Source organism: Lithobates pipiens, unplaced genomic scaffold, assembly GCF_037356315.1.
Source record: "Lithobates pipiens isolate NorthernLeopardFrog02 unplaced genomic scaffold, aLitPip1_a1.2 Scaffold_27, whole genome shotgun sequence".
NCBI classification, from domain to species: domain Eukaryota; kingdom Metazoa; phylum Chordata; class Amphibia; order Anura; family Ranidae; genus Lithobates; species Lithobates pipiens.
Window position 1 is genome coordinate 13893479 of NW_027507788.1, and position 25400 is coordinate 13918878.

Consider the following 25400-nt stretch of genomic DNA (forward strand, 5'->3'; position numbering starts at 1 on the left):
CGCTCACCATATAAAAGCCTCAGAAAGTAAATTGAGTCCTCCAACTCCATAATAATCCATCCAATACACAGACCAACCAACGCATTTCACTGTGTCAAGAACTTAATCATAGGCCGTTCCTAATATTTAGCTCCTGACTGAGTGAAACCTTTCCGTTTAAATTTTCTCATTCCACAACCTAACTACTTTTAGCCCTTGTACACACGGTCGGAGAATCCGTCGGAATGTGTCCTATCGGACCGTGTTGTCGGATAATCCGACTGTGTGTGGTATGCATCGGACTGATTCCGTCGGAATATCCGTCGGACCCAATTTTCCAACTTGTTGGAAATATTTTCCGACCAACTGGTTCGATCGGACATACTCCGATCATGTGTAGAGAATTTTAATCGGACAAAGTGCCACGCATGCTCAGATCAAATTCCTACATCAAAGCTATTGGCTACTAGCGTGAACGTAGTCCCGTCGTAACGAAATAACGTCATCACCTTCTGAATGATTGGATTATTCGACAACTTAGTCTGACCGTGTGTATGCAACAGTTTCGGACAGAATCCGACGGACAGAATCCGATGGATTTGGTTGTCGAAATGTCCGACCGTGTGTACAGGGGCTAAGGGCCCGTTCACACTGGTGCACTTAAACACGCGTTATGTGTTTTTGAAAAATGCATATTGTGTTTTTTTTAAGGCATAGCATTGTACTAAATTTCCACATAACTCATATTGCCATTTTCAATGATTTTTTTATGTGTTTTTTATATGCATTTTCTTACTGTAAAGAGCCACTTCCTAAATGGATGCAACCATACAAAGATATTGAAGATTTCTACAATGTACATGAGAATTTGTATACTACTCAATCCAGTATTTCAACACTTAACTGCATAATATGCTGATGTTTTATCTATAATCACTGACGTGCACACAGGGTGTGCCAGGTGCTCTGGGCACACCCTAATCACCCTGTGCGGTGAAGGTATGCCCTTTTTAAACCCCTGATATTTCAACAAATCCCCCTAACGGGGCTCCTAAAAAAAATGTAAAAAAATAATAATAATGAAAAAAATTAAATTGGAAAAAATAATAATAAAAATAATAAATGGCACAAACCACCATCCATGTCTATTCATACAACCTTCCACGAGTCACACATGACCAATAACCAAATACTTATTTCAATTGTTTCTCAGAGTTCCGGTGAGCTGACACCATGAAGACAATTCCTTTGCTGCTAGCTGGTAAGTTCTGTATAGTTTCCTACCTATCACAAAATGTAGAGGGCTGGAAGACCTGAGCAAATTCCTCTGTTCTCTTTTTCAGTTGTATTTGCCATATTTGGCCACGGATCTACTTTTTCAGGTAACAAATAGGAGCATATACTGTAAATACCTGTAATAAATATTACTTATTATTTTTTGGTAAGGCTGTTGAGCAAATTCTCTGCAGAAGCTGTAGGGGCAACTCCAAGCAAAGATATCTATCTATAGATATCTATATGTATATTTATCAACATCAAATATTTATTGCTTGACAATTATTGTACACCTGTCAGATACCACTGATGTATTATTATTATTATTATTATTATTATTATTATCATCATCATTTAAATTTGTGGGGTGCAACTCCAAGCAAAGATATCTGTCTATAAATATATATTTATATCTATCAACATCAAATACCAATTGCCTGACAACTGCTGTATGTCTGTCAGCTACTACTGATATATTATTATTAGTAATATTAGAATAACATTATTATTATTATTATCATCATCATCATTTAAATCCTCCGGGTGCAACTCCAAGCAAAGATATCTGTCTATAAATATATATTTATATCTATCAACATAAAATATTAATTGCCTGACAACTGCTGTATGTCAACTACTACTGATGTATTATTATTAGGAATATTATTATTATTATTATTATTATTATTATTATTATTATTATTATCATCATCATCATTTAAAGCTGTAGGGGCAACTCCAAGCAAAGATATCTATTTATAAATATATATTTATATCTATCCACATCAAATAATTATCACCTGACAACTACTGCATATCTGTTAGCTACTTTGGACTTAATATTTTTACTACTATGATTAATATTACTTTAATTATTTAGTTTTTTTATTATTATTATTATTATTATTATTATTATTATTATTGTCATTATATAAAGCTGTGGGGGCAACTCCAAGCAAAGATATATATCTATAAATAAATATGTAAATCAAATATTTATTGCCTGACAACTATTGCATGTCTGTCAGCTACTACTGATGTCATAGTATTATTAATATTAAAATATTATATTGTCATTGTTATTATTATTATTATTATTATTATCGTTTAAAGCTGTAGGGGCAACTCCAAGCAAAGATATCTATCTATAAATATATATTTATATCTATCCACATCTAATATTTATAGCCTGACAAATACTGTATGCCTGTCAGCTACCACTGATGTATTTTGAATATCATTATTATTATTATTATTATTATTAATATTATTTTTATTAGTATTATCATCATTTAAAGCTGTGAGGCAACTCCAAGCAAAGATATCTGTCTATACATATATATTTATATCTATCGCCATCAATTATTTATTGCCTGGCAACTATTGTAGGTCTGTCAGCTACTACTGATATATTAATATTATAATAATAGATTGTTTTTATTATTATTATTATGATTCATATTATTTTAATTATTATTATTATCAGCTACTACTGATATATTAATATTATAATATTAGATTGTTTTTATTATTATTATTATTATTATTATTATTCATATTATTTTAATTTGTATTATTATTATTATTATTATTATTATTATCATCATTTAAAGCTGTAGAGGCAACTCCAAGCAAAGATATCTATCTATAAATATATATTTATATCTATCCACATCAAATAATTATCGCCTGACAACTGCTGTATATCTGTTAGTTACTTTGGACTTAATATTATTACTATTATGATTAATATTATTTTAATTTTATTTTATTTTTTTCATGTTAACATTATTTTTATTATTATTAAAATTTTAAAAGTCATGTTTCATAATTTTACAAAATGTATCTAAACCCATAAACAGAAATGTGCTATATATTACAGCTTACTGGTCCTTAGTGAGATGTAATGGCAACATTTGTTTTTTTTCTGTTATTTTCACCTGGCGATCCTGCCAGTAACAAACTTCCTGTCCAAGGGTGACAACCTTCACTCGGTACTTGGGATGGCAAGGTTCACCATCACTGCCCTAAGCTGTACTCTCAAATTTAATTTCAAAATATTAACCCCCCCTCCTAATTTACATTACGTAGAGAAGAGGTGTTTTCTCTGAAATGTAATTTCAAAATATTACCCCCCCTCCTCATTTACATTACGTAGAGAAGAGGGGTTTTGTAGTTCGCAGAAAAAGATGATAGCATTGTTCCAGATACGAGGAATTTACAAGGACTCTGGATTTCTGGCAGGGTCAAATTTTTCATGGCTTGCAGAAAATGTACAGTATATGGATTGTCACCCAACTGCTGTCAAACCTAAAAGCTCTCTTTGCCTTCTTCTGTAGTACCATTCTTCCCGAACCGGCACGTTCCCAATGGAATTGATGGTAGGTGACACATACAGTATATATATACCGGTATGTAGATTTGGGACAGAGAGAGAACCTCTATCAATTTAATACTAAAAGATTAAGCAGGATTGCCACACCTTAATCTTAAAGTCCAAAAATGTATGTTAATTCCATTGCGATTATCCAAAAACATCCATAATAAGTGTACCCAATTCATTTCTTTTACAAAAAGTTTATTGAGTTTTTCAAAGAAACAAAGATGCAAATAGACATTGGTGAAAAGAGGTACCAATGAGACTGTAAAATACAAATAGATGAAGGAAATGGGCCAATAGGCCTATTGTTACAAGGGCTGTACAAAGACAGAAGGGCGATACAACAGAAAGCACACGTGGTACTGCAAAGAAAATCTCAGGTGCGTGGAATGTGTACGTCAGACATGATGTTTGCAACCCGGAGGGAGAGGGTGAGCCATACAAGTCACCAAGAGAGACGGGCTGAGTAAAGCCCAAAACCGAAAAAAAAGGAATAAAAAAACGGTCAATAAAAAAAAAAGAAAAAAAAAGAGGAGAAAAGAAGGGGGAAGGAAAGAGAAAAGGGGGGGGGGGGGTTGGAGGGTAAATGGAAACTCGTGGGATACAACTATAGTTCAGTGGCAGAGTCACATCTGTTTATCAAATTTATTTCAGGAGTTTACGGATACCCCCTTCATCAAGGATTCAAATGTTGGTAGATTTCAAAATTTGGACAGATGGTTATAAGAGGTAATCAGTAAGTAATGTATTGCTATCCAGCATGCTCCTCAGCATATTCATCTTTTGGCTTTTACTAATATTTCAAGCCCTGAGGAAGGAGGCATCCTTGAATCCCCGGAATGAATTGGCTACACTTTTTAGCTGCACATTGGTTGCACTTATTTAAATAGGATAAACGTACTTATCCATTCATTTAATCAGAAGCATTCTGTAGCCTAGACATCCTCAACCAGGGTTCTGTAAAACCCTAGGGTTCCGCCAAAGGTTGCTAGGCATCCCTTTGAGCTGTGACTGAGTGACCTTGCATCTGATGGTGCTTGCTTAAAGTGGAGGTCCACCCTAAAGTGGAGCTTCCACTCATTGGAACCCTCCCCCCCCCCCTCCGGCGCCACAATTGGCACCTTTCAGGGGGGAGGGGGGTGCAGGTACCTGTACAGTACAGGTATCTGCACCCACTTCCGGCGTAGATTCTGCAGAAGGTATGCCCCTTTCCGCAGATATCTACGCCCCTTTCCGAAGGTCCCCCGCTGTCTGTTGGGAAACACACGGATCCCAGAGACAGCGGGGACCATCCTTATTGCGCAGCGCAACTCACGCATTCGCAGTAGGGAACCGGGAAATTAAGCCACAAGGCTCCACTTCCTGATTCCCATAGCCAAGATGGCGGCGGCAGCACCCAAGAGACGATCGAGAGATCGGCTTCGGGTGTCGACATCGCGGGCGCGCTGGGCGGGTAAGTGTCGTTATTTTAAAAGTCAGCAGCTGCAGTATTTGTAGCTGCTGGCTTTTAAAAAAAAAAACGGCGGACTCCCGCTTTAAATCCAGAACCAATGGCACTTGGCAAAGCCAGCACCATGATACCAAAAGGTCTTTAAAGGTGGCATTCTGAACACCACTGTGAGGGTTGTATTCTCCCTACTGACCATCAGTGATGAATTGGTTTTAGTAATGGTTCCCCTGAGACCTGAAAAAAGGTACAAAAAAGGTAGAAAGTAAAAAGGTTGTGAAATGCTGCTGTAGGCCCTTCTACACCCTTCTATACAAGCTGCCTGTCCAGTGTTAATGCAATCTTATCTTCCAACCCCAATCTAACCCGTAGAGTAATGCGGCGTACACACACGATCGGATTTTCCGATGGGAAATGTTGGATGTGAGCTTGTTGGCTGAAAGTCCAACCGTGTGTATGCTCCATCGAACATTTGTTGTCGGACTTTCCACCAACAAATATTGGCTAGCAGGTTCTCAAATTTTCCTGCCAACAAAACGTAGTTGTCGGAATTTCAGATCATGTGTACACAAGTCGTTCGCACAAAAGTTCACGCATGCTCGGAATCAAGTACGAGCCGGAAGCCCTCGGTCTTGTAAAACTAGCATTAGTAATGGAGATATCACATGACTATTGAACTTCCTTTTTATCGGTTCGTTGTACGTTTTGTACGCCACCACGTTCCCACGTTCATAATTGTTGGCCAACATTTGTGTGACCGTGTGTATGCAAGACATGTTTGAGCCAACAACCTTTGAACGAAAATCCACGGTTTTGTTGTTGGAAAGTCCGATCTTGTGTACGGGGCATTAGACTTACCTTGGAAGTCCCTCACCATCTACCTATTGTTTTGTCAAGCTTTTAAAGTGAATGTAAAGGATTTTTTTAAAAATAACAAACATGTCATACTTACCTTCTCTGTGTAATGGTTTGGCACAGAGCTGCCCTGATCCTTCTCTTTTATGGGTCCCCTGCTGGCGCTCCTGGCTCTTCCCCCCTTCCAATTCCCCTTATAGCAAGCTGCTAGCTTTGGGGGGACTCATGTGGGCTCAATCCCGACATTGACACACACAATGTAGCTCGGCCCTGCTCTCTCCTCCCAGACTGGGATTCACAGCAGCCAGAACCAATGGCTTCCACTGCTGCCTCCATGTCCAGTGAGGAGAGAAAGAGAGAGGAGAGAGCTGCTGCTCTCGGGCACAACACTGGATCGAGATCAGGCTCAGGCTCAACTTCTTTTAAAAAGTTTTTACAGTGTATGTTGTGTTCACCCAATTATCTGTTCCACTTTTCCTGTAGATCTAACAGCCCAACAGCAACAGCAGAATTCACATGGTAGGCAAAAATTATTTTATACTGTATATGCAATACGTACGTATATCCTTTTTAAGATCTTTTTCTTTATTTGCTTATCTACCTATATAAGTTTGATGGTTTACTTTTTGTCTAGGATACAGATTTAATTACTTATTATAGGCATTTATACAGTGCTCTACAGACTAGACCAGTGATTCTCAACCAGGGTTCCATGGAACCCTAGGGTTCCTCCAGAGGTTGCTAGGGGTTCCTTCAGCATTGGGCAATTTCTGCCTCTTAGATAAGTTCCCACTGACACCATTGATCTTTTTAAGGTAATTCTTCCCAATGACCACAAGTGTAAGGACCATTCTTCCCACTGACCATCACACTAATGTTTCATGAGTTGTAGATCTCTAATTTTTAGCAGGGGTTCCTTGAGACTGGAGAACTATTTCAAGGGTTCCTCTGTGTTGAAAAGGTTGAGAAAGGCTGGACTAGACATTTCCATCAGTTCATGCCCCAAGGAACTTAAAGCCTAAGGTCCCTATCTCACACACTAGGGCCAATTTCTCAGCATGTCTTTGGCATGGAGGAGGAAATGAAAATGTCCTAAAGAGACCCATGCAAGCATGGGTAGAACGTGCAATTTCTATGCAGATAGTGATCTGCCCAGGATTAAAACCAAGGACTCAGTGTCGCAAGGCAGAAGTGCTAACCACTAAGCCAATATGATGTCTGCATTCCTGATAAGTACTTTGATAAAAGACTAACTCCAGCCAAAACGTTTTTTTTCTAGTTTGGATAGAATGAGAATCTCTGTCAAGTGTGTGACCTCATTTGGGAAACTTCACATCAATCCCTGTCTATTTGAAAGGTGTCAGATAGGACAGATACTAAGGAAAAAAATCTCTCCTTTTTAACTAGACAATACACAATGTGATAGGATATTGCCCTAGTGGGGACATAGACAGCAATCAAAACACATTTTCTAGTAGATATGAGGAAGGGTTGGAAAACTGACCAGTATTTTGTTGTCGGTTTAGTCCCCATGAAGGAGATTTCCCCTTGCTTCCTGTTGTCAGTCAGAACAGGTAGAGAGATCTCCTCAACTATGATATGATATGATATAGGGCACCTTTTATAAATGGAAAAGGGAAAGATACTGCGCTCCTAACTAAATAATTATAAAATAATGAAGAGCAGCAGCTACTATGTATGACAGGGGTGCCCAACCAGTGGCCCGGGGGCCACATGTGGTCCGCGGAGGCCTTTGATGTGGCCCGTGACCTTCTGCTCTTTGATGGAATAGAATACAGTTATTAGTAGTAAGTTTATTACTAAAATCACAGTGTATACATGGGCATATCTGTTCTGCAGTGGTTTTTGGGCTGCTTTCAAACTGATCCGCAGGTGCAGAGCAGTGCACCTAAGGGTTACCTGCACTGAGCCATAGGCCCCTTTCACACGGTCTGTCCGACCCAATTGGACCCTCCATTCATCTCTAAAGAGTAGCAGATGTAAATGGACTTGTGTCCGTTTACAAAAGCCTACCTCCAATCCGATCCGCAAAAAAAGGAAGTAGAGTGGGCTGTCATGCACCCGCTCCGCTCATTGCGGCCTGCAGCCGGTTACCAAGTCGCTTAGGTGGCCCTCGCTCTTCAAAAGGTTGGGCACCCCTGATGTATGATAAACACAAAAAACACAGTAAAATAAAGGTAAATCAGAGGTAAATAATTACATAATTAAATAAATTGCTATACAAACAATCAGATGTGAGATACCACCAAACAACAATGTGCAAATGAATAAGAATTATATCGTGAGTGATAATAAAAAATTCTTTAAAAACAAAAAATCTAATATTAGTCCAAGTAATAAATGAATAAGTGAATGTGATGAATTCATGCAATCTTCCGTCACCAATAAGTGTTGACCACCATAAAGAATGGACGCTTACCAGAGGCAAGCCTAAACCAGTTTGCAATCAACACCCCAATAGGGTCCCAATGGCAGATCACGTATGATAAATAAAAAAAAAACAGCAGGTCAGGAACACAAACCCTCAATGGTTGACTGAGGAGACTCCCGATCATGAGGCAATTGTCACCCAGAAAAAAAGCAAAAGGGACTTCCCATAGTGTAAACATGATAAACCACTTTAATAAATATGGATAAAACACTTACAAAACACAGGAAGAAATCAGCATATATGCCGGCCGTGATCGCGCCAGCACGTCCTAGCCACCCGACGTGCGTTTCGTCATAGGATGACGTCGTCTGGGGTAACATTGGGGGGTTTGTGTTCCTGACCTGCTGTTTTTTGGATTTATCATACGGGATCTGCCATTGGGACCCTATCAGGGTGTTGATTGCAAGCTGGTTGATGCTTGCCTCTGGTAAGTGTGCATTCTTTATGGTGGTCAACACTTATTGGTGATGGAAGATTTCATGAATTCATCACATTCACTTATTAATTTATTACTTGAACTAATATTTGATTTTTGATTTTTAAAGAATTTTTTTATTATCACTCACAATATTTTTATTCATTTGCACATTGTTGGTTGGTGGTATCTCACATCTGATTGTATATCAATTTATTTAATTATTTAATTATTTGCCTCTGATTTAAAAATAGGGGCGTCACTGTCAGAGAAGCTACCTTCCTTTATTTTACCTTTTATAAATATGAAAAAAAACATTCAGAGATCTCCTCAACTATGAGGCTAATCTATGCAGACATCCTTGGGTCAACCTATATTAAGGGAACATGGAATCCTAAGGCCAGTACTCTTGGTGTGTGAAAAAAATGCACACATGACTTGATTTCCCAAAGGACTACGATGGGGGTAGGGGAGCTATAGCTTTAGTCACCATGAAAGAGATTTTTCCCTTTCTTCTTGTCCAGGGGAGAGTTGTCAGACGGAACAGGAAGAGTAGAGAGATTTCCGCAACTATGATTCTAATCTATTCAGACATCCTAGGGCCAACCCATGTTGAAGGAACATGGATTCCTAATGCCAATGCTCTTGGTGTGTGACAAAAAAAAAAATGCACACATGACTTGATCTATGGAAAAAGATGATGGGAGTGGGGGACCTTTTATAATTATGAATAAATATACAATGTGAAAATTTTTAATCTATATAAACCGAGTCAAGAGAGAACAATGGTCTTGGGTGGCAGGTTCTTTTTTCTACTGAGAAGGCCTTGATACCAAGAAACTAATGAAACCATGAGTAAAAAGAAAGTAAATAATGGAAGGCTGTAAAATTTATACTGTACATCCCATTATATGTAGAAGAATTCTAGGTGTCCTCTGACCATTTTTTTGTGGATATTTAATCAGTATTAACAAATCTCCCAACAATTTCACAGTATGTGGTGTGTTCTGCAGAGTGTATCACATGAAATTCGAATCTATGACTTTTTTTTTTTTTTGGTAGAATCCTTTGAACAGGACCAGCAGGTTTCATATGAAAATGATGGTAGGCAAAAAACAATTATTTATATATATATTAATACGTATATTCTTTAGTTCATTTTGTACATTGAAATTTATTGTCAAATGAACGTAAGTGGAAAATTAGCTAAGTATATTATTTTAGTTATTTTTTATTTTTTTCATTTTTCATTAATGGCTAATGTTAGACTTTAATTACTGTGATTCTTTTTTTTTTAGCTGTTAATTAAAGCAAAATACTGCATTGATCTTGTTGTTCTTCCTTTCTTGGGATAATTTATACATGATTGTAGCAAAGAAAAAAATTATTATCATTTGAAAGTATATCTAAGTCCATAACTTTTTTTTTTACATAATTAGGTTGAAAAAAGACAAAAATTCAACCAATAGAAAGAAAATAAATAACATAAATAAATATAAAACCTTCATACACAGAATCATATGCGCACTGCATTGATCTTGATGTTCTTCCTTTCTTGGGATAATTTATACATGATTGTAGCAAAGAAAAAATTATTATCATTTGAAAGTATATCTAAGTCCATAACTTTTTTTTTTACATAATTAGGTTGAAAAAAAGACAGAAATTCAACCAATAGAAAGAAAATAAATAACATAAATAAATATAAAACCTCCATATACAGAATCATATGCGCACCGTTTCTCCTGAGGAAGGCAAAAAAAACTATAAAGCATGGTCCAATTGGCTCTAGTGAGAGGAAAATACATTTCTCCCTGATTTCCCAGAAAGCAATTGGATATTCCCTGGATCAACAATCTCTGGTGTTACTGTATTACTATAAATGTCAATATCCATTTATTTTTTGTGTATTTAGGAATGCATTTCTCCTTCATGTCTATGGTCAACCAATGGAACTGTCGGCTTTAGTCCTGGGCTCCACAATGGAACATGAGAGCTCAGGAAGGTGGTAGAACGGCAACGTGGGCACCTTCCGCCCCATGTAAAAGCAATCCAGCAGCTCTACAACTGGTTGGCTTTCTTTAACATTTTTCAGCATTGCTGGCTGAAAAGATCGATAATGGGCTCATGACTGCTGCTTCAGCCACGGTCCCCAGAACGGGGCCGACCCTACCATGGGTCCCAGTGAGTCCATTGGACCCAGGTGGCACTTTGAGAGGGGCAGCAAATTAAACCACCTTTCCTTCTCTCCTATTTACCCAGAAAATAGAAGATAGACTGCCCTAGCCTGTCTATGTACTACCCTACCCTGCCTCTATACTGCCCTAGCCTGTCCATATAGTACCGTAAAATGATAAGGCTAATGAGGGACGGGTTTTTGGCACTAGGATAGGTCTAGTTGAATGGAGCCTCTTTAACCCTCAGGAGTTATTTAGATCCATTGCTCCTTTAAAAACCACCAAAAAACACTCCTATTTCCATACTGACTACAATACATTATGAGATGCCAACATGTTGGCCGAAATCTTCAACTTTGTTCTGAAATTTCAAGGAAATTAAAACTCTCAATTTCAATTATTCCTTTAACCACTTCCCGACCAGCGCACGACGATGTACGTCGACAGGATGGCACGGGCAGGCATATTGGCGTACATGTACGTCCAATATTCGTTGCCGCCGTGCCATCGGGAGCGCGCCGCCGCCGGCGCGCTCCCGCGCTGGTCGGGACCTCCGTGAGTCCGGTCGCGGGACCCGCGGACTCGATCGCCGCGGGCATCCCCGCGATCGTCTCACGGAGCGGCGGAATGGAGGAAATGCTGTATAAACAACATTTTCTCATTCTGCCTAGCAACTAGTGACGCTGATCTCTGCTCCATGTGATTGGAGCAGAGATCAGTGTACACTAAATGAAAGCCCAACCCCCCCACAGTTAGTAACACACCCCTAGGAACACTTAACCCCTACACTGCCACCCACAGGTTAACCCTTTCACTGCCAGTGTCATTTACACAGGAATCACTGCATTTATATAGCAGTGATTACTGTATAAATGACAATGGTCCCAAAAATGTGTCAAAAATGTCCGATGGGTCCCCGACAATGTCGCAGTCACAATAAAAATCGCAGATCGCCGCCATTACTAGTAAAAAAAAAATAATAAAAAATTATTAATAAAAATGCTATAAAACTATCCCTATTTTGTAAACGCTATAACTTTTGCGCAAACCAATCAATAATCGCTTATTGCGATTTTTTTTACCAAAAATATGTAGAAGAATACGTATCGGCCTAAACTGAGGGAAAAAAATGTTTTTTTATATATTTTTGGGGGATATTTATTATAACAAAAAGTAAAAAATAATGCGTTTTTTTAAAAATTGTCGCTCTATTTTTGTTTATAGCGCAAAAAATAAAAACCGCAGGGGTGATCAAATACCACCAAAAGAAAGCTCTATTTGTGGGGAAAAAAGGACGTCAATTTTGTTTGGGAGCCACGTCGCACGACCGCGCAATTGTCAGTTAAAGCGACGCAGTGCCGAATCGCAAAAAGTGGTCTGGTCTTTGACCAGCAAATTGGTCCGGTCTGAAAGTGGTTAAGCATTCTAGCCGTGATTCAGCTTTATGACTGATATAGATGCTATATTAAGACTTTTATTAATACGGACCGATTTTTTATTTTTTTTTCCCTAGACAATATTCTTTATCCATTTGGGGAAGAGCAGGGTGACAAGGTAACCCCAGTAGGGGATGATGCCTGCTCCGAACAAGAACATCTCGATGAAGTGTTTAAATTCTTTGGGAAATCTTACAAATGTCTGTATGTAAGTACAGCTTTATTTAAAGTGAAACTGTCTCATAAGAATGATTTCCAGGCAGATATAAAAGACACACCTGCATGCAGTTCTGTATTAATTCATAATTTATTAAATGTCTTTTTTTTTTTTAATGCATCTAGTAGAAATGCTAGACTTGGTATTAGCCTCTTACAATCCCCTGTCAAGCCGCACTCAGACTGGGAGGGGGGCGGGGGGGGGGGCAGAACTGGGAGAAAATTAGGTGTTCTGCATGGAAATATGCTTAGAAGCAGAAAATTGACAGTGAGCAGGAAGATTGCCCCATCACTCTGCTGCTGCTCCTTCATAGTCCAGTCAATGGCATCAGACCGTTGGAGAATAGGTGAGTATTTCTTGCCTTGAGTTCCACATCAACTGTATCAGGGGAAGCTGATTGGCCTGGTTGTGCCATGTCCTGGTAAATTCCAGGGCTGCGTGGACAGAAATGCAAATCCATTGGCAGCACCTTTATATGTATTTCATCTGTATATTTAGCTGCTTGCGCAGAGTTAAGCTTTGCGGCACCTTCCTCTACTTTAAGTTCTGGATAGGTCTCCTTCGAGGTTACCTGGCAATCCCTCAAGGTGGGCACACTCAGCAAGGTGGCCTAGGCTGGAATCCTGACATACCAAGCATTCTTCATCCTACAGTGCCATGCAGGTTCCTCAATACTAGTCAAATTTAATCAATAAGCTTTTCTTTTACAGGTGTGCAACAATGGCGTGATCTCCTTCAATACTGCAGTGTCACAATACACACCCGATAAATTCCCTTTGACAGATGGGCAAGTCTTTATCACACCATTCTGGGGGGATGTAGATAATGAGTTGGGAGGAGAGGTATACTACAGAGAGACCAAAGATCCCGCCATTCTGCAAAGGATTACATCCGATATGGCCAAACATCTCCCACAACTTCATTATGCTGCAAAGTGGGCCTACATCGCCACCTGGCATGACGTGGTCTTTTATGGGGCAGCTGTTAAAAAGGTAAGTGTCTCCTAACGGGACTTGTACATTTTCTCTACAGCAGCTACAACTGCACACAAAAAAAAAATGCCTTCACTGAATGATATAGGTCCTAAAACTATATATGAACCTACTGTCTCAACTATACAATGCTTCAGTGTTGACTTCTGTAGACTGTGCTTTGTTTGAATTGCCTTGATTCTAATGACAGACAACTGGATCTTAAGATATGGGTTGAGTTGGGCTGGGTTGGGTTGAGTTGGGCTGGGTTGGGTTGAGTTGGGCTGGGTTGGGTTGGGTTGGGTTGGGCTTTTCAGATAGCAAGGATAACTTCCACAAATTTGTGGCAGTGTTGAATTATAAGTTTGTAAACTTGCTACACATTTTCACTGGCAAGTTGTACATTTGCAGAGCACTTGAAGCACAATTTCTAGTCGACACTTTTCCAAGTTGTAGCAAGTTTGCGTGGCAAGTCTCTAGCAAGTGCAAAGTTGCAGTGGTGAGTCTACAGCAAGAGCTCTGCAAGTCTACAGCATAACAATTCAGCCACAGTGACCCCCTGTGATGGGATGACTATTTCACAACTAAACTTTTATCTAACACTCATCTAACCACCTGTCCCCTGGATCCTGCTCCCTCACAAATGCTACACTCACCCTCTGACTCAATTCTACACTCTCTAACTCACATTTTCAACCTCTCCCCCTCTTGTGGCATCTTCCCAAACTCTCTAAAACATGCGCTAGTCACCCCTATACTTAAAAAGCCCTCACTGGACCCCACCAATCTTAACAACCTACATCCCATCTCCTTAGTCGCCTTCTCCTCCAAACTTCTTGAAAGACTGGTCTACAACCAACTGAGTGACCATCTGACCATGAATAAACTTCTTGATCCCCTTCAGATTCTGTACTACTTTTCCTGGATCTCTCTGCTGCCTTTGACACAGTGGACCACCCCCTCCTCCTCAATAAACTCCACTCCTTTGGTCTCTATGACTGTACTCTTCACTGGTTCTCATTCTACCTATTCCACCGCTCCTTCAGTGTTACTTACAAATCTACTTCCTCCCCTCCTCTTCCTTTCTCCGTTGGGGTCCCCCAAGGTTCTGTTCTTGGACCTCTCCTTTTCTCAATCTACACCTCCTCTCTGGGCCAGTTGATTGCCTCCCATGGCTTTAAATATAATTTCTATGCTGATGATACCCAAATCTATCTCTCCAGCCCCCAGCTCTCTCCATCTGTCTCCTCCTGCATCACCAACTTACTAGCATACATATCAGCCTGGATGTCACATCACTTACGTAAACTCAACCTATCTAAAACCGAGCTCATTATATGTCCCCACTCAGGTGGCACTTCCCCTGATTTCTCTGTCAATATCAATGGCTCAACTATCAACTTGTCCCCCCATGCCAAGGTCTTAGGTGTAATCCTGGACTCTGAACCAACCTTTTGGCCCCACATCCTATCGCTATCCAAAATTTTCTGCCTCAACCTCCACAACATCTCCAAGATATGCCCCTTCCTAACCAATTTCACCACAAAGCTTCTAATCCACTCCCTGGTCATCTCTTGCCTCGACTACTGCCTCCTCATTGGCTCACCTCTAAATAGGCTATCCCCACTTCAATCCATCATGAACGTTGTTGCCAAGCTCATCCACCTCACAAACCACTCAGCGTCTTCTATACCCCTCTGTCAATCCCTACATTGGCTGCCACTCAGCCAACAAATTAAATTCAAGATACTAACTATAACTTACAAAGCCATACACAACCTGGCCCCCAGCTACATCACTAACCTAGTCTCAAAATACAAACCTAATCGTTCTCTTCGCTCCTCCCAAGACCTCCTGCACTCAAACTCCCTTGTCACCTCATTCTATGCTCTCCTTTCAGGACTTCTCCAGAGCCTCTTCCATCCTCTGCAATGCTCTACCCCAATCTGTCCGATTTTCTCCTACTTTATCCACTTTCAGACGATCCCCGAAAACTCATCTCTTCAGAGAAGCCAATCTGGACCCCACCTAACAACTGTACATTTATCTTCTCAATCAGCACATCCCCCACAGTTATTACCTCTTGTATCTCTTGAGAGATTGTAAGCTCTAAGGAACAGGGCTCTCTGATTCCTACTGTATTATCTATAACTTATCGATTACTCTAATGTACTGTGAGTTTTAGATATCATCATTTTTAGCAAGGGATCCCTTGAGTTCTTTTTAGGGATCCTCTATGGTAAGAAGGTTGAAAGGCTATATTGTAGCATAGAATGATACAATCTATACAATATATTTTGTTGTTCTTGTCATCCAGAGAAACACATTCCAGGCTGTCCTTACCGGTGACGGATACCAGTATTTCGTCATCCTGAATTACAAGAAAATCCAGTGGACAACTGGAACTGCCAGTGAAGGAGACCCCAACACCGGTATGGGTGGCACCCCAGCTCAGGTATCACCTAATCATATCAGTACAAATTTAAAAAAGAAAAAAACATTCAAGACAGAATTTACATTTCTGATAAATCAGAAATTATTCTAAAAGGAATGTATAGTAGCTTGTATATTCTTTCTTCGTCATTGTTATGGCTAATATATACAATTCTTTAGCTAGGTAAATATGAAATATAGCATTTGAAAATGTTGCATTCTTGTTTCTATCCAGCAGTTAGCGCTCTGGCTCCCTTTTCAGATGTTTCCTGATCCTAATATAGCATCTCTATTGAAAATAATATCTGCTGCCTACAGAGCTCAATAGCTCAGGTTACGATTTACAAGCAAAACATTTTCAACGCAGTGACTTATTTCCCTCTGTTTCAGATGGGGACCTTCAGATATTTTTCAGTATAATACGAACAGCATCTCTATTTATAGAAAAAAACATCTGTTTCTCACAGAGCTCAAGCTACAACTTACACACAAGCAAAACTTAAAATTTTCAGCTCAAAGCAGTGACTCCTCTCTCTCTCTCTCTTTCTGATTGGAACCTTTCAGATACTTTCCTTACTACTACCAGCATCTCTACTGAATAAAAAGTTGCCTACAAAGCTCAATAGGTCAAGCTACAATTTACACACAAGAAAAAACAAGTGATTTCAACAAAATGATTAGGAGTGGTGACTTTTCTCTCTTTCCTTGCTTTCTATATTTCAGAGGAGGTTACAAAGGCTCAACCAGAGAGAGAATCTGAAAGTAAACAGCTTTTGCTGTTCTCTCTTAGCCCTTGTACACACGGTCGGACATTCCGACAACCAAATCCGTCGGATTTTGTCCAACGTATTTTGTCCGAAACTGGCGTTGCATACACACGGTCAGACAAAGTTATTGGAAAATCCGATCGTTCAGAACGTGATGACGTTATTTCATTACGACGGGACTACGTTCAGGCTAGAAGCCAATAGCTTTGGTCTAGGAATTTGATCTGAGCATGCGTGGCACTTTGTCCGATCGGAATTCTCTACAAACGATCGGACAAAGTCCGATCAGAACATGTTGTCGGAAAATTTTATAGCCCAGCTCTAAAACTTTGTCAGTCAGATATTCCAACGGAAACAGTCCGATGGAGCCCACACACGATCGTATTATCCAGCAACGCGGTCCGATCGGACATTTTCCGTCTCAATGTCCGACCGTGTGTACAAGGGCTTACAAGAAAAGCCTATGAATCCAGTGTCATTGCTTCACCCAGTAGATGAGTGACCCTATTTCCCCCCAAAAAAAATCATCATGTGAACCAAGAAAGATACCTACCTGTCTGGTGGGCACTAGGGATGACCTTTATGTTCGAGTCGAACAGCGAACAACTTAGGGTGTTCGCGGCAAATTCGAAAGCTGCTGCACACCCTTTAAAAGTATATGGGAGAAATCAAAAGTGCTAATTTTAAAGGCTTATATGCAAGTTATTGTCATAAAAAGTGTTTGGGGACCCGGGTCCTGCCCCAGGGGAGATGTATCAATGCAAAAATGTTTTTTTTTTTTAAATGGCCGTTTTTCCGGGATCAGTGATTTTCATAAACTGTTCTAAACACGGGAAACATGAGCCCCTTTACAGGCATACTATAGACACCCCCCAGGTATGAAATTTAAAGGAATATTATACTTTTATTGTTTCACTTTAAGCATTATTAAAATCACTGCTCTCGAAAAAAATGTCTGTTTTTAAAACTTTTTTTTGCATTGATACATGTCCCCTGGGGCAGGACCCAGGTCCCCAAACACTTTTTATGACAAAAACATGCATATAAGCCTTTAAAATTAGCACTTTTGATTATTCGTGTTCGTGTCCCATAGACTTTAACGGTGTGCGTGTGTTCAAACTAATTTTTTGCCTGTTCGCATGTTCTGGATGTGAACAGAACGGGGGGGGGGGGTGTTCGGCTCATCCTTAGTGGGCACCAAATCCAGTCTTGCTGAACTATGGCTGCCGCTGGAATCCGGTGTTTTTGGGTGGTGGCTATAGCTGTGCAAGAGAACCAAGTTTGAATTCACCGCTCATTGGACTTTTAAGTTTAAGCTTTAAAGCGGGAGTCCGCCAGGACTCCGCGTTTTTTTTTTTTTTTTTTAAAGCCAGCAGCTACAAATACTGCAGCTTCTGACTTTTAAAATAGTGACACTTACACGCCCAGCGCGCCCGCGATGTCGGCACCCGAAGCCGATCTCTGGATCGTCTCTCGGGTGCTGCCGCCGCCATCTTGGGTATGAAAATCAGGAAATGGAGCCTTTTGGCTTCATTTCCTGGTTCCCTACTGCGCATGCGTGAGTCGCGCTGCGCAATAAGGACGGTCCCCGCTGTCTCTGGGATCTGTGTGTTTCCCAGCAGGCAGCGGGGCACTTGCGGAAAGGGGCGGGCACTTGCGGAAAGGGGCGTAATCTACGCCCCTTTCCGCAGAGAGCTATCCCGGAAGTGGGTGCAGATACCTGTACTGTACAGGTATCTGCACCCCCCACCCCCTTGAAAGGTGCCATTGTGGCGCCGGAGGGGGGGAGGGTTCCGATGAGCGGAAGGTCCACTTTAGGGTGGACCTCCGCTTTAAGCTTCTTTACAGGCTGGCTCCAGTTAAATTTTTTATTTGGGGGGGGGGGGGTATTAGATAGCGACAGGTTTTGTTTAAAAAGTTATCCATATTAAAAAAAATTACCATTTAAGAAATGAAAATGAAATGTTTAATTATTGTCATTATTATTTATAAGTCAATTGCACGTCGTTTTCCCAGGCTGGATTTAACAGCGGCGATGATACAAACTACTTCAACATCCCTGGATCCAGAACCAGCGAAGTGCTGAAAATCACATCCACATCCAATGTGCACTACCCTGGACGCTGGATATTCCAAGTAGATGAATTCAAGGCTCCAGGAGGCTGCATCTTTCAAGGTATTTGGGAAATTTTGTAAAAGAGAGAATGCCATGCCATGTGGTATTTTTTGGGTTTAATTGATTAATTTAATTTTTTTATTTATTTATTTTAATTTATTTATTTTATTATTTATATATTATAATGTGTTTATAATATTATAATGTGTTCAGAGCTAACAAATTTTTATTTTGTTTCATTTTTTTTTTTTATTGCAGTCAGATTATTTATTATCCTTAGTTAGGTTACATGAGGATATTTTAAAATGACCATTTACAGTTAACGAATCGTGAGTGTAAGGCAACTACTCAGTTCCCTGAAACTCTTCAGTACTATGCTGTAAATAGCATAAAAAGACCATAATAGCAGGATTTCAGATGCCATACTTACAGCTGAATGACTCAGAGTAGGTACACACTGCCCTCTTTTGTATCTGAAAATCCCAATATTGTCCTGCAAATAAAATATATCATGGAAGTACCCCATTAATCAAAACTTATTTGCATTTCAGTCAGATATTTTTTTTTTCTTTTAGTTAGATTACATGAAAATTATTTCATATTAGACCATTTTCAGTAAGGCTACTACACTAGATTTTCTTGAACCTCATTTAGTACTACGCTGTGAATGGCTTAAAGCGGGAGTCCGCCGTTTTTTGTTTTTTTTTAAAAGCCAGCAGCTACAAATACTGCACCTGCTGACTTTTAAATATACCCGCCTAGCGCGCCTGCGATGTCGGCACCCGAAGCCGATCTCTCGATCGTCTCTCAGGTGCTGCCGCCGCCATCTTGGGTATGGGAATCAGGAAGTGGAGCCTTGCGGCTTCATTTCCCGGTTCCCTGCTGCGCATGCTCGAGTCGCGCTGCGCAATAAGGATGGTCCCCGCTTTCTCTGGGATCCGTGTGTTTCCCAGCAGGCAGCGGGGGACTTTCGGAAAGGGGAGTAGATTCTGCGGAAAGGGGCGTACCTTCTGCAGAATCTACGCCGGAAGTGGGTGCAGATACCTGTACTGTACAGGTACCTGCACCCCCCTCCCCCCTGAAAGGTGCCAATTGTGGCGCCGGAGGGGGGGAGGGTTCCAATGAGCGGAAGCTCCACTTTAGGGTGGACCTCCGCTTTAAATAGCCTCTAGCATGAGTAGACCTGAATAGCAGGATTTCAGATTACACACTTACGCCGCGTACACACGATTGGACATTCCGACAACAAAATCCATGGGATTTTTTCCGACGGATGTTGGCTCAAACTTGTCTTGCATACACACGGTCGCACAATGTTGTCAGAAATTCCCGAACGTCAAGAACGTGGTGACGAGCCGAGAAAATTGAAGTTCAATAGCCAGCGTGGCTCTTCTGCTTGATTCCGAGCATGCGTGGAACTTTGTTGCGTCGGAATTGTGTACACGCGATCGGAAATTTCCGACAACGGGTTTTGTTGTCGGAAAATTTGAGATCCAGTTCTCAAATTTTGTTTGTCAGAAATTCAGACGGAAAATGTGCGATGGAGCCTACACTTTCTAACACTGTCCATGTCTTAATGCATTTGGGGTGCACACTCTAATGCAATAGGCTGTTCACACCTATGAGAGGGCAACTGCACTTTAAAAACCATTTTAAATCACCCCCTAAGACCCCTTTCACACCACACCGCCCATAGCATCGGCGGTAAAACGCCGCAATTTTTAGCTGCGTTTTAGCGCTAGTGAGACGTTTTACCGCATTTCGGCCGCTAGTGGGGCGCTTTTACCCCCCGCTAGTGGCCGAGAAAGGGTTAAAATCGCCAGCAATACGCTGCAATAGCGACGTTTTGCCGGCGGTATTACAGCGCTGCCCCATTGATTTCAATGGGGAGCAGCAGTGGAGGATCGGTAAACACACCGCTCCTTCACCGCTCCAAAGAAGCTGCTGACAGGACTTTTCCCTGACGTCCTGCCCCCTTGGGGCTTTCACACTACAGACAATGGTGTAGCTTTTTTAGGGCGGATTGCAGGCGCTATTTCTAACGCTATAGCACCTGTAAAACGCCCTGGTGTGAAAGGGGGTCTAAGTTTCTATCCCCATATTGCTGTATCTCAGCACCGAGCTACACCCGGAATTCTACTTTAAGATAAAATGTACCAAGAGCCAATAAATTATACTGTATAAGGTTTGGTTGTAACTATTAATATAATAATAACATAAAAATAATATTCCAGTCCCGGTCTTTAGTTCTACTTTAAATTATTGGTCGCTGACAATATTCTTTTATCCATTTTGCAGCCAAGTTTGCCAGTGAAGGAGTGCCATTCTGGAAAGACTCCGTCTGTAGCAGCAAGTGTCATTGCCAGAATAACAAAGTGACCTGTGTGGACGAGGTCTGCCCCGCACACAGCACCTGCGAGTTGTCGGGATCCTTCTACACCTGTAAAACCCAAATACAGGTACCAGAACCCCAACCCGAACCAGAACAACAACCAGAACCAGGAAAGACCTGCGTCTGAGAACGTCCGCGTCTCTTGGATCTTGGCCCGAATCCACCTAAAATTTCAACTTGATCAAATCTCACATGTGCAATATAGAAGGTCGTAAATTGAGCTTCGGAAAAAGGAAAAAGTCCAACTTGAAGGCAATCAGTCACAAAGTGCGATGCTTTTAGGAGAAGCCTCTGATGCAAGCTCCAGAATCATCCCAAGCTCCATACTGGTTCCTCTGACCCGTGGTGGAGCTGAAGAGGTTTACCAACATTCCCTGAAGTCATTTATGGAAAAGTAGCTTCCACCTGATGCTTCTCCTGCCTTGTGACTGATTCTTTCAAAAACTTTCATTGTTCTGAATACTTTCATCAGAATAAATCTGAAATCTGATTGATTTATGTTAGCTATTCTTGCAATTGTTTGCTTTGCTTTCATTAAATACAATAAATTGAAGTCATTTAGATCAACCGTTGAGATGTCATTAGTTCTTCTTATTGCCAGGTTCACGGCAAGTGGGTGTATCATGGGAAATATAGATACAGGTCTTACTGAATTTAATTAAATAAACTGAATAGCGTGTTTTAAATCACTTAAAGGGTAAGTTCACCTTTACAGAAAAACCTGTAAGGTAAATTTACACAGGACAGCACAGTGGTGTAGTGGTTAGCACTCTCACCTAGCAGTAAGAACGTCCCTGGTTCAAATCCCAACCACGACACTACCTGCCTGGAGTTTGCATGTTCTCCCTGTGCCTGCGTGGGTTTCCTCCGGGTACTCCGGTTTCCTCCCACAATCCAAAGACATGCAGGTAGGTTAATTGGCTTCTGGCTTCTGTCCAAAATTGGCCCTAGTATATGAATGGGGAGCTTGGATTGTGGGCTCCTTGAGGATAGGGACTGATGTGGGTGTAGCAATGTACAGGGAAAAGGGACAATTGTAGACACCTCACTCAGGTTGAACTGGATGGACTGGTGTCTTCACCAGTCTATGGTGTCTATTCAACCTAACTAACTATGAAACTATGACCCCCCCCCTGTCCTGCTGACCTGGAGCACGATGATAGATATCCCGCTATGAGCCCTGGTGTAGCCGCGTCAGGGGAACCAGGACTTAGACATCCCCTCGGCTTCAAAACTTCACCCATCAGGAGGTCCAGTTAGGAGCATTCGGATTGGTCGGCGCCATCACATGGGATTTTAGAAGTAGTCAGAACCATAAGCCCTTGTACACACGGTCGGACATTCTGACAACCAAATCCGTTGGATTTTGTCTGAAACTGTTGCATACACACGGTCGGACAAAGTTGTCGGAAAATCCAATTGTACATAACATGATGACGTTATTTCGTTACGACAGGACTATGTTCAGGCTAGTAGCCAATAGCTTTGGTCTAGTAATTTGATCTGAGCATGCGTGGCACTTTGTCCGTCGGAGTAGGCTACACATGATCGGAGTATGTCCGATCGGAGCATGTTGTCAGAAAATTTTACAGACAAGTTGGAAAACTTGGTCCGTCGGATATTCCGATGGAAACAGTCCGATGGAGACCACACACAGTCGAATTATCCGACAAAACAGTCCGAAAGGACACATTCCGTCGGAATCTCCGTCCGTGTGTACAAGGGCTAAAAGGCATTTAAGGGCCAATGACATTCCCTCTCTAAAAAAAAGTTTTTTTTTATGGTTTGGAATTATCTGTTCCAACTTGTGGACAAAATATGGTATAGTTTTTTCTGAAACCCCTCCGAAAAAAATATACTGCAGTTTGGCCACTAGAGGGGATTGAGATCATAGGAATTAATCATAGGAATGAATCTATTAGCCCCTGTACACACGGTCGGACATTCCGACAACAAAATCCGTGATTTTTTCTGACGGATTTGGTCCGAAAGTGGTGTTGCATACACGCGGTCGGACAAAGTTGTCAGAGAATCCAATCGTTCGGAACGTGATGACGTTCGGTCCTTGCGACGGGACTACGCTGCGGCTAGTAGCCAATGGCTTTGGTCTCGTCATTTGATCTGAGCATGCGTGGCACTTTGTCCAATCGGAATTCTCTACAAACGACAAAATCGGATCATGTTGTCGGAAAATTTTATATCCAGCTCTCAAACTTTGTTGGTCGGACATTCCGACGGAGCCCACACACGGTCGGATTATCCGACAACACGGTCTGATCAGACCTTTTCCATCGGAATGTCCGACCGTGTGTACAAGGGCTTAGAGAAAATACAGGGAAAATGCATCCACCCTGCATGAATGTGAGTGACATTTGTCCAACAAATGTTTTATAAAGAGACCCCCTTTAGGCATCTTGCACACTACAGCTTGAAAAAGCTCAGTATAGTTTATTGTTTTACTCAACTAAAATACAGCCCATTAATTGTAATGTGCCTATGAACACAGGCGTGTAAACAAGCGCCATGTGAAAAAAAGAATAGAAGAATCATTTTTGGTCAGTAATTTACACTTCATGCGCTCATTCGCGCTCGTTTGCGCCCAAATTCGTACAAAGTGTCCATTGACATTGCCTATATGGTGACGTGCTTTCTGCGCATGCACAAAAATGTGCACGAAAATTTCCGTGAATGCATATGCATGCAAATGCGTGAAAATTTTTTTTTTTTTAAAACGCCTGAAAAAGTAGATGCTCAAACAGGAATATTGTATGCAAGAGGCCTTGGTGTCATTTTTAGATGGTTTATAGCATAAAATGTATACTTTTGATTTATAGTAAATGTATAGTAAAAGCAATCTTGTTTAAAAAAAATGAACACTGGTCAAAGTAGAAAAGAAAGCATTTTTTACATCTTTTTAAATAATATTGCCAAAAGAAAGCTTAACTTGTCCCCCCAAAAAATAATGTGTGCAATAGCCAAAGTTATCACTGAATAAACAGGCCCATAGTGGAAATGGAAAAATTGCTCTGGTCTATTGGGGGAATAGAATAAATGGGCCAAAGCAGTTAAATAAAAATCCTAATCTGCTTTATATGAATTCATTTTATTTTTTTTATGAAAAAAAAATTGTATTCATGTACCTTGAAGCAGTGGCGTAGCTAGGGGTGGCTTTTGGTGCTATAGCCCCGAGTCTCTGCAGGGGTCCCCAAGGGGAGGTGAGGCTCTCTGGGGACCCTGATGTAAGTGAAGGGCTCTCTGGGCACCCTGATTTAAGGGGGAGGCTCTCTGGGGACTCTCATTTTAAGGAGGAGGCTTTCTGGGGACCCTAATGTAAGGGGGGCTCTCTGGGAACCCTGATGTAAGTGGGAGGCTCTTTGGGGTCCCTGATGGAAAGGGGAGGCTCTCTGAGGACTCGGATGTAAGGAGGAGGCTCTCTGGGGACCCTGATGTAAGAGGAGTTCTCTGGGGACCCTAATGTAAGTGGGGGGGCTCTCTGGAGACCCTGATGTAAGTGGGGGGCTCTCAGGGGACCCTGATTTAAAGGGGAGGCTCTCTGGGGACTCTCATTTTAAGGGGTTGGCTTTCTGGGGACCCTAATGTAAGGGGGGCTCTCTGGGAACCCTGATGTAAGTGGGAGGCTCTTTGGGGACCCTGATGGAAGGGGGAGGCTCTCTGAGGACTTGGATGTAAGGAGGAGGCTCTCTGGGGACCCTGATGTAAGAGGAGTTCTCTGGGGACCCTAATGTAAGTGGGGGGCTCTCTGGGGACCCTGATGTAAGTGGGGGGTTCTCAGGGGATATATACACACACACACACACATATATTACTGTATATACATGCTTTATATGAATTTATTTATTTATTTTTAAAAAGATTGTATTCACTTACCTTGACGCAGTGGCTACGCTAGGGGGGTGGCTTTTGGTGCTATAGCCCAGAGTCTCTGTAGGTGTCCCCAAGGGGAGGGGATGCTCTCTGGGGACCCTGATGTAAGTGGGGTCTCTCTGGGCACCCTGATTTTAAGGGGGAGGCTCTCTGGTGACCCTGATTTAAGGGGGGATCTCTGGGGACCCTGATTTAAGGAGGAG

At 41.3% G+C, this 25400-nt stretch overlaps 1 protein-coding gene across 1 annotated transcript; it reads left to right on the forward strand.

The window, feature by feature from the left end:
• The first annotated feature begins 1187 nt into the window (after positions 1 to 1187).
• LOC143933551 (alpha-tectorin-like) lies at positions 1188 to 21894 on the forward strand. The gene is made up of 10 exons (XM_077456481.1): positions 1188 to 1240; positions 1323 to 1361; positions 3594 to 3635; positions 6420 to 6455; positions 9866 to 9907; positions 12494 to 12624; positions 13344 to 13625; positions 15922 to 16059; positions 18821 to 18980; positions 21219 to 21894. Exons 1-10 carry the CDS (start codon positions 1213 to 1215, stop codon positions 21437 to 21439), a joined length of 1119 nt encoding a protein of 372 aa, XP_077312607.1. The 5' UTR covers positions 1188 to 1212; the 3' UTR covers positions 21440 to 21894.
• Positions 21895 to 25400: the final 3506 nt, after the last annotated feature.

What these genes read in the sequence shown, in the direction of transcription:
- LOC143933551 (XM_077456481.1), top strand. Translation starts at nt 1,213, where the DNA reads ATGAAGACAATTCCTTTGCTGCTAGCTG. An exon ending in CCACGGATCTACTTTTTCAG is followed by an intron (nt 1,362 to 3,593) that starts GTAACAAATAGG and finishes CTTCTTCTGTAG; the next exon opens with TACCATTCTTCCCGAACCGG. An exon ending in CGTTCCCAATGGAATTGATG is followed by an intron (nt 3,636 to 6,419) that starts GTAGGTGACACA and finishes CTTTTCCTGTAG; the next exon opens with ATCTAACAGCCCAACAGCAA.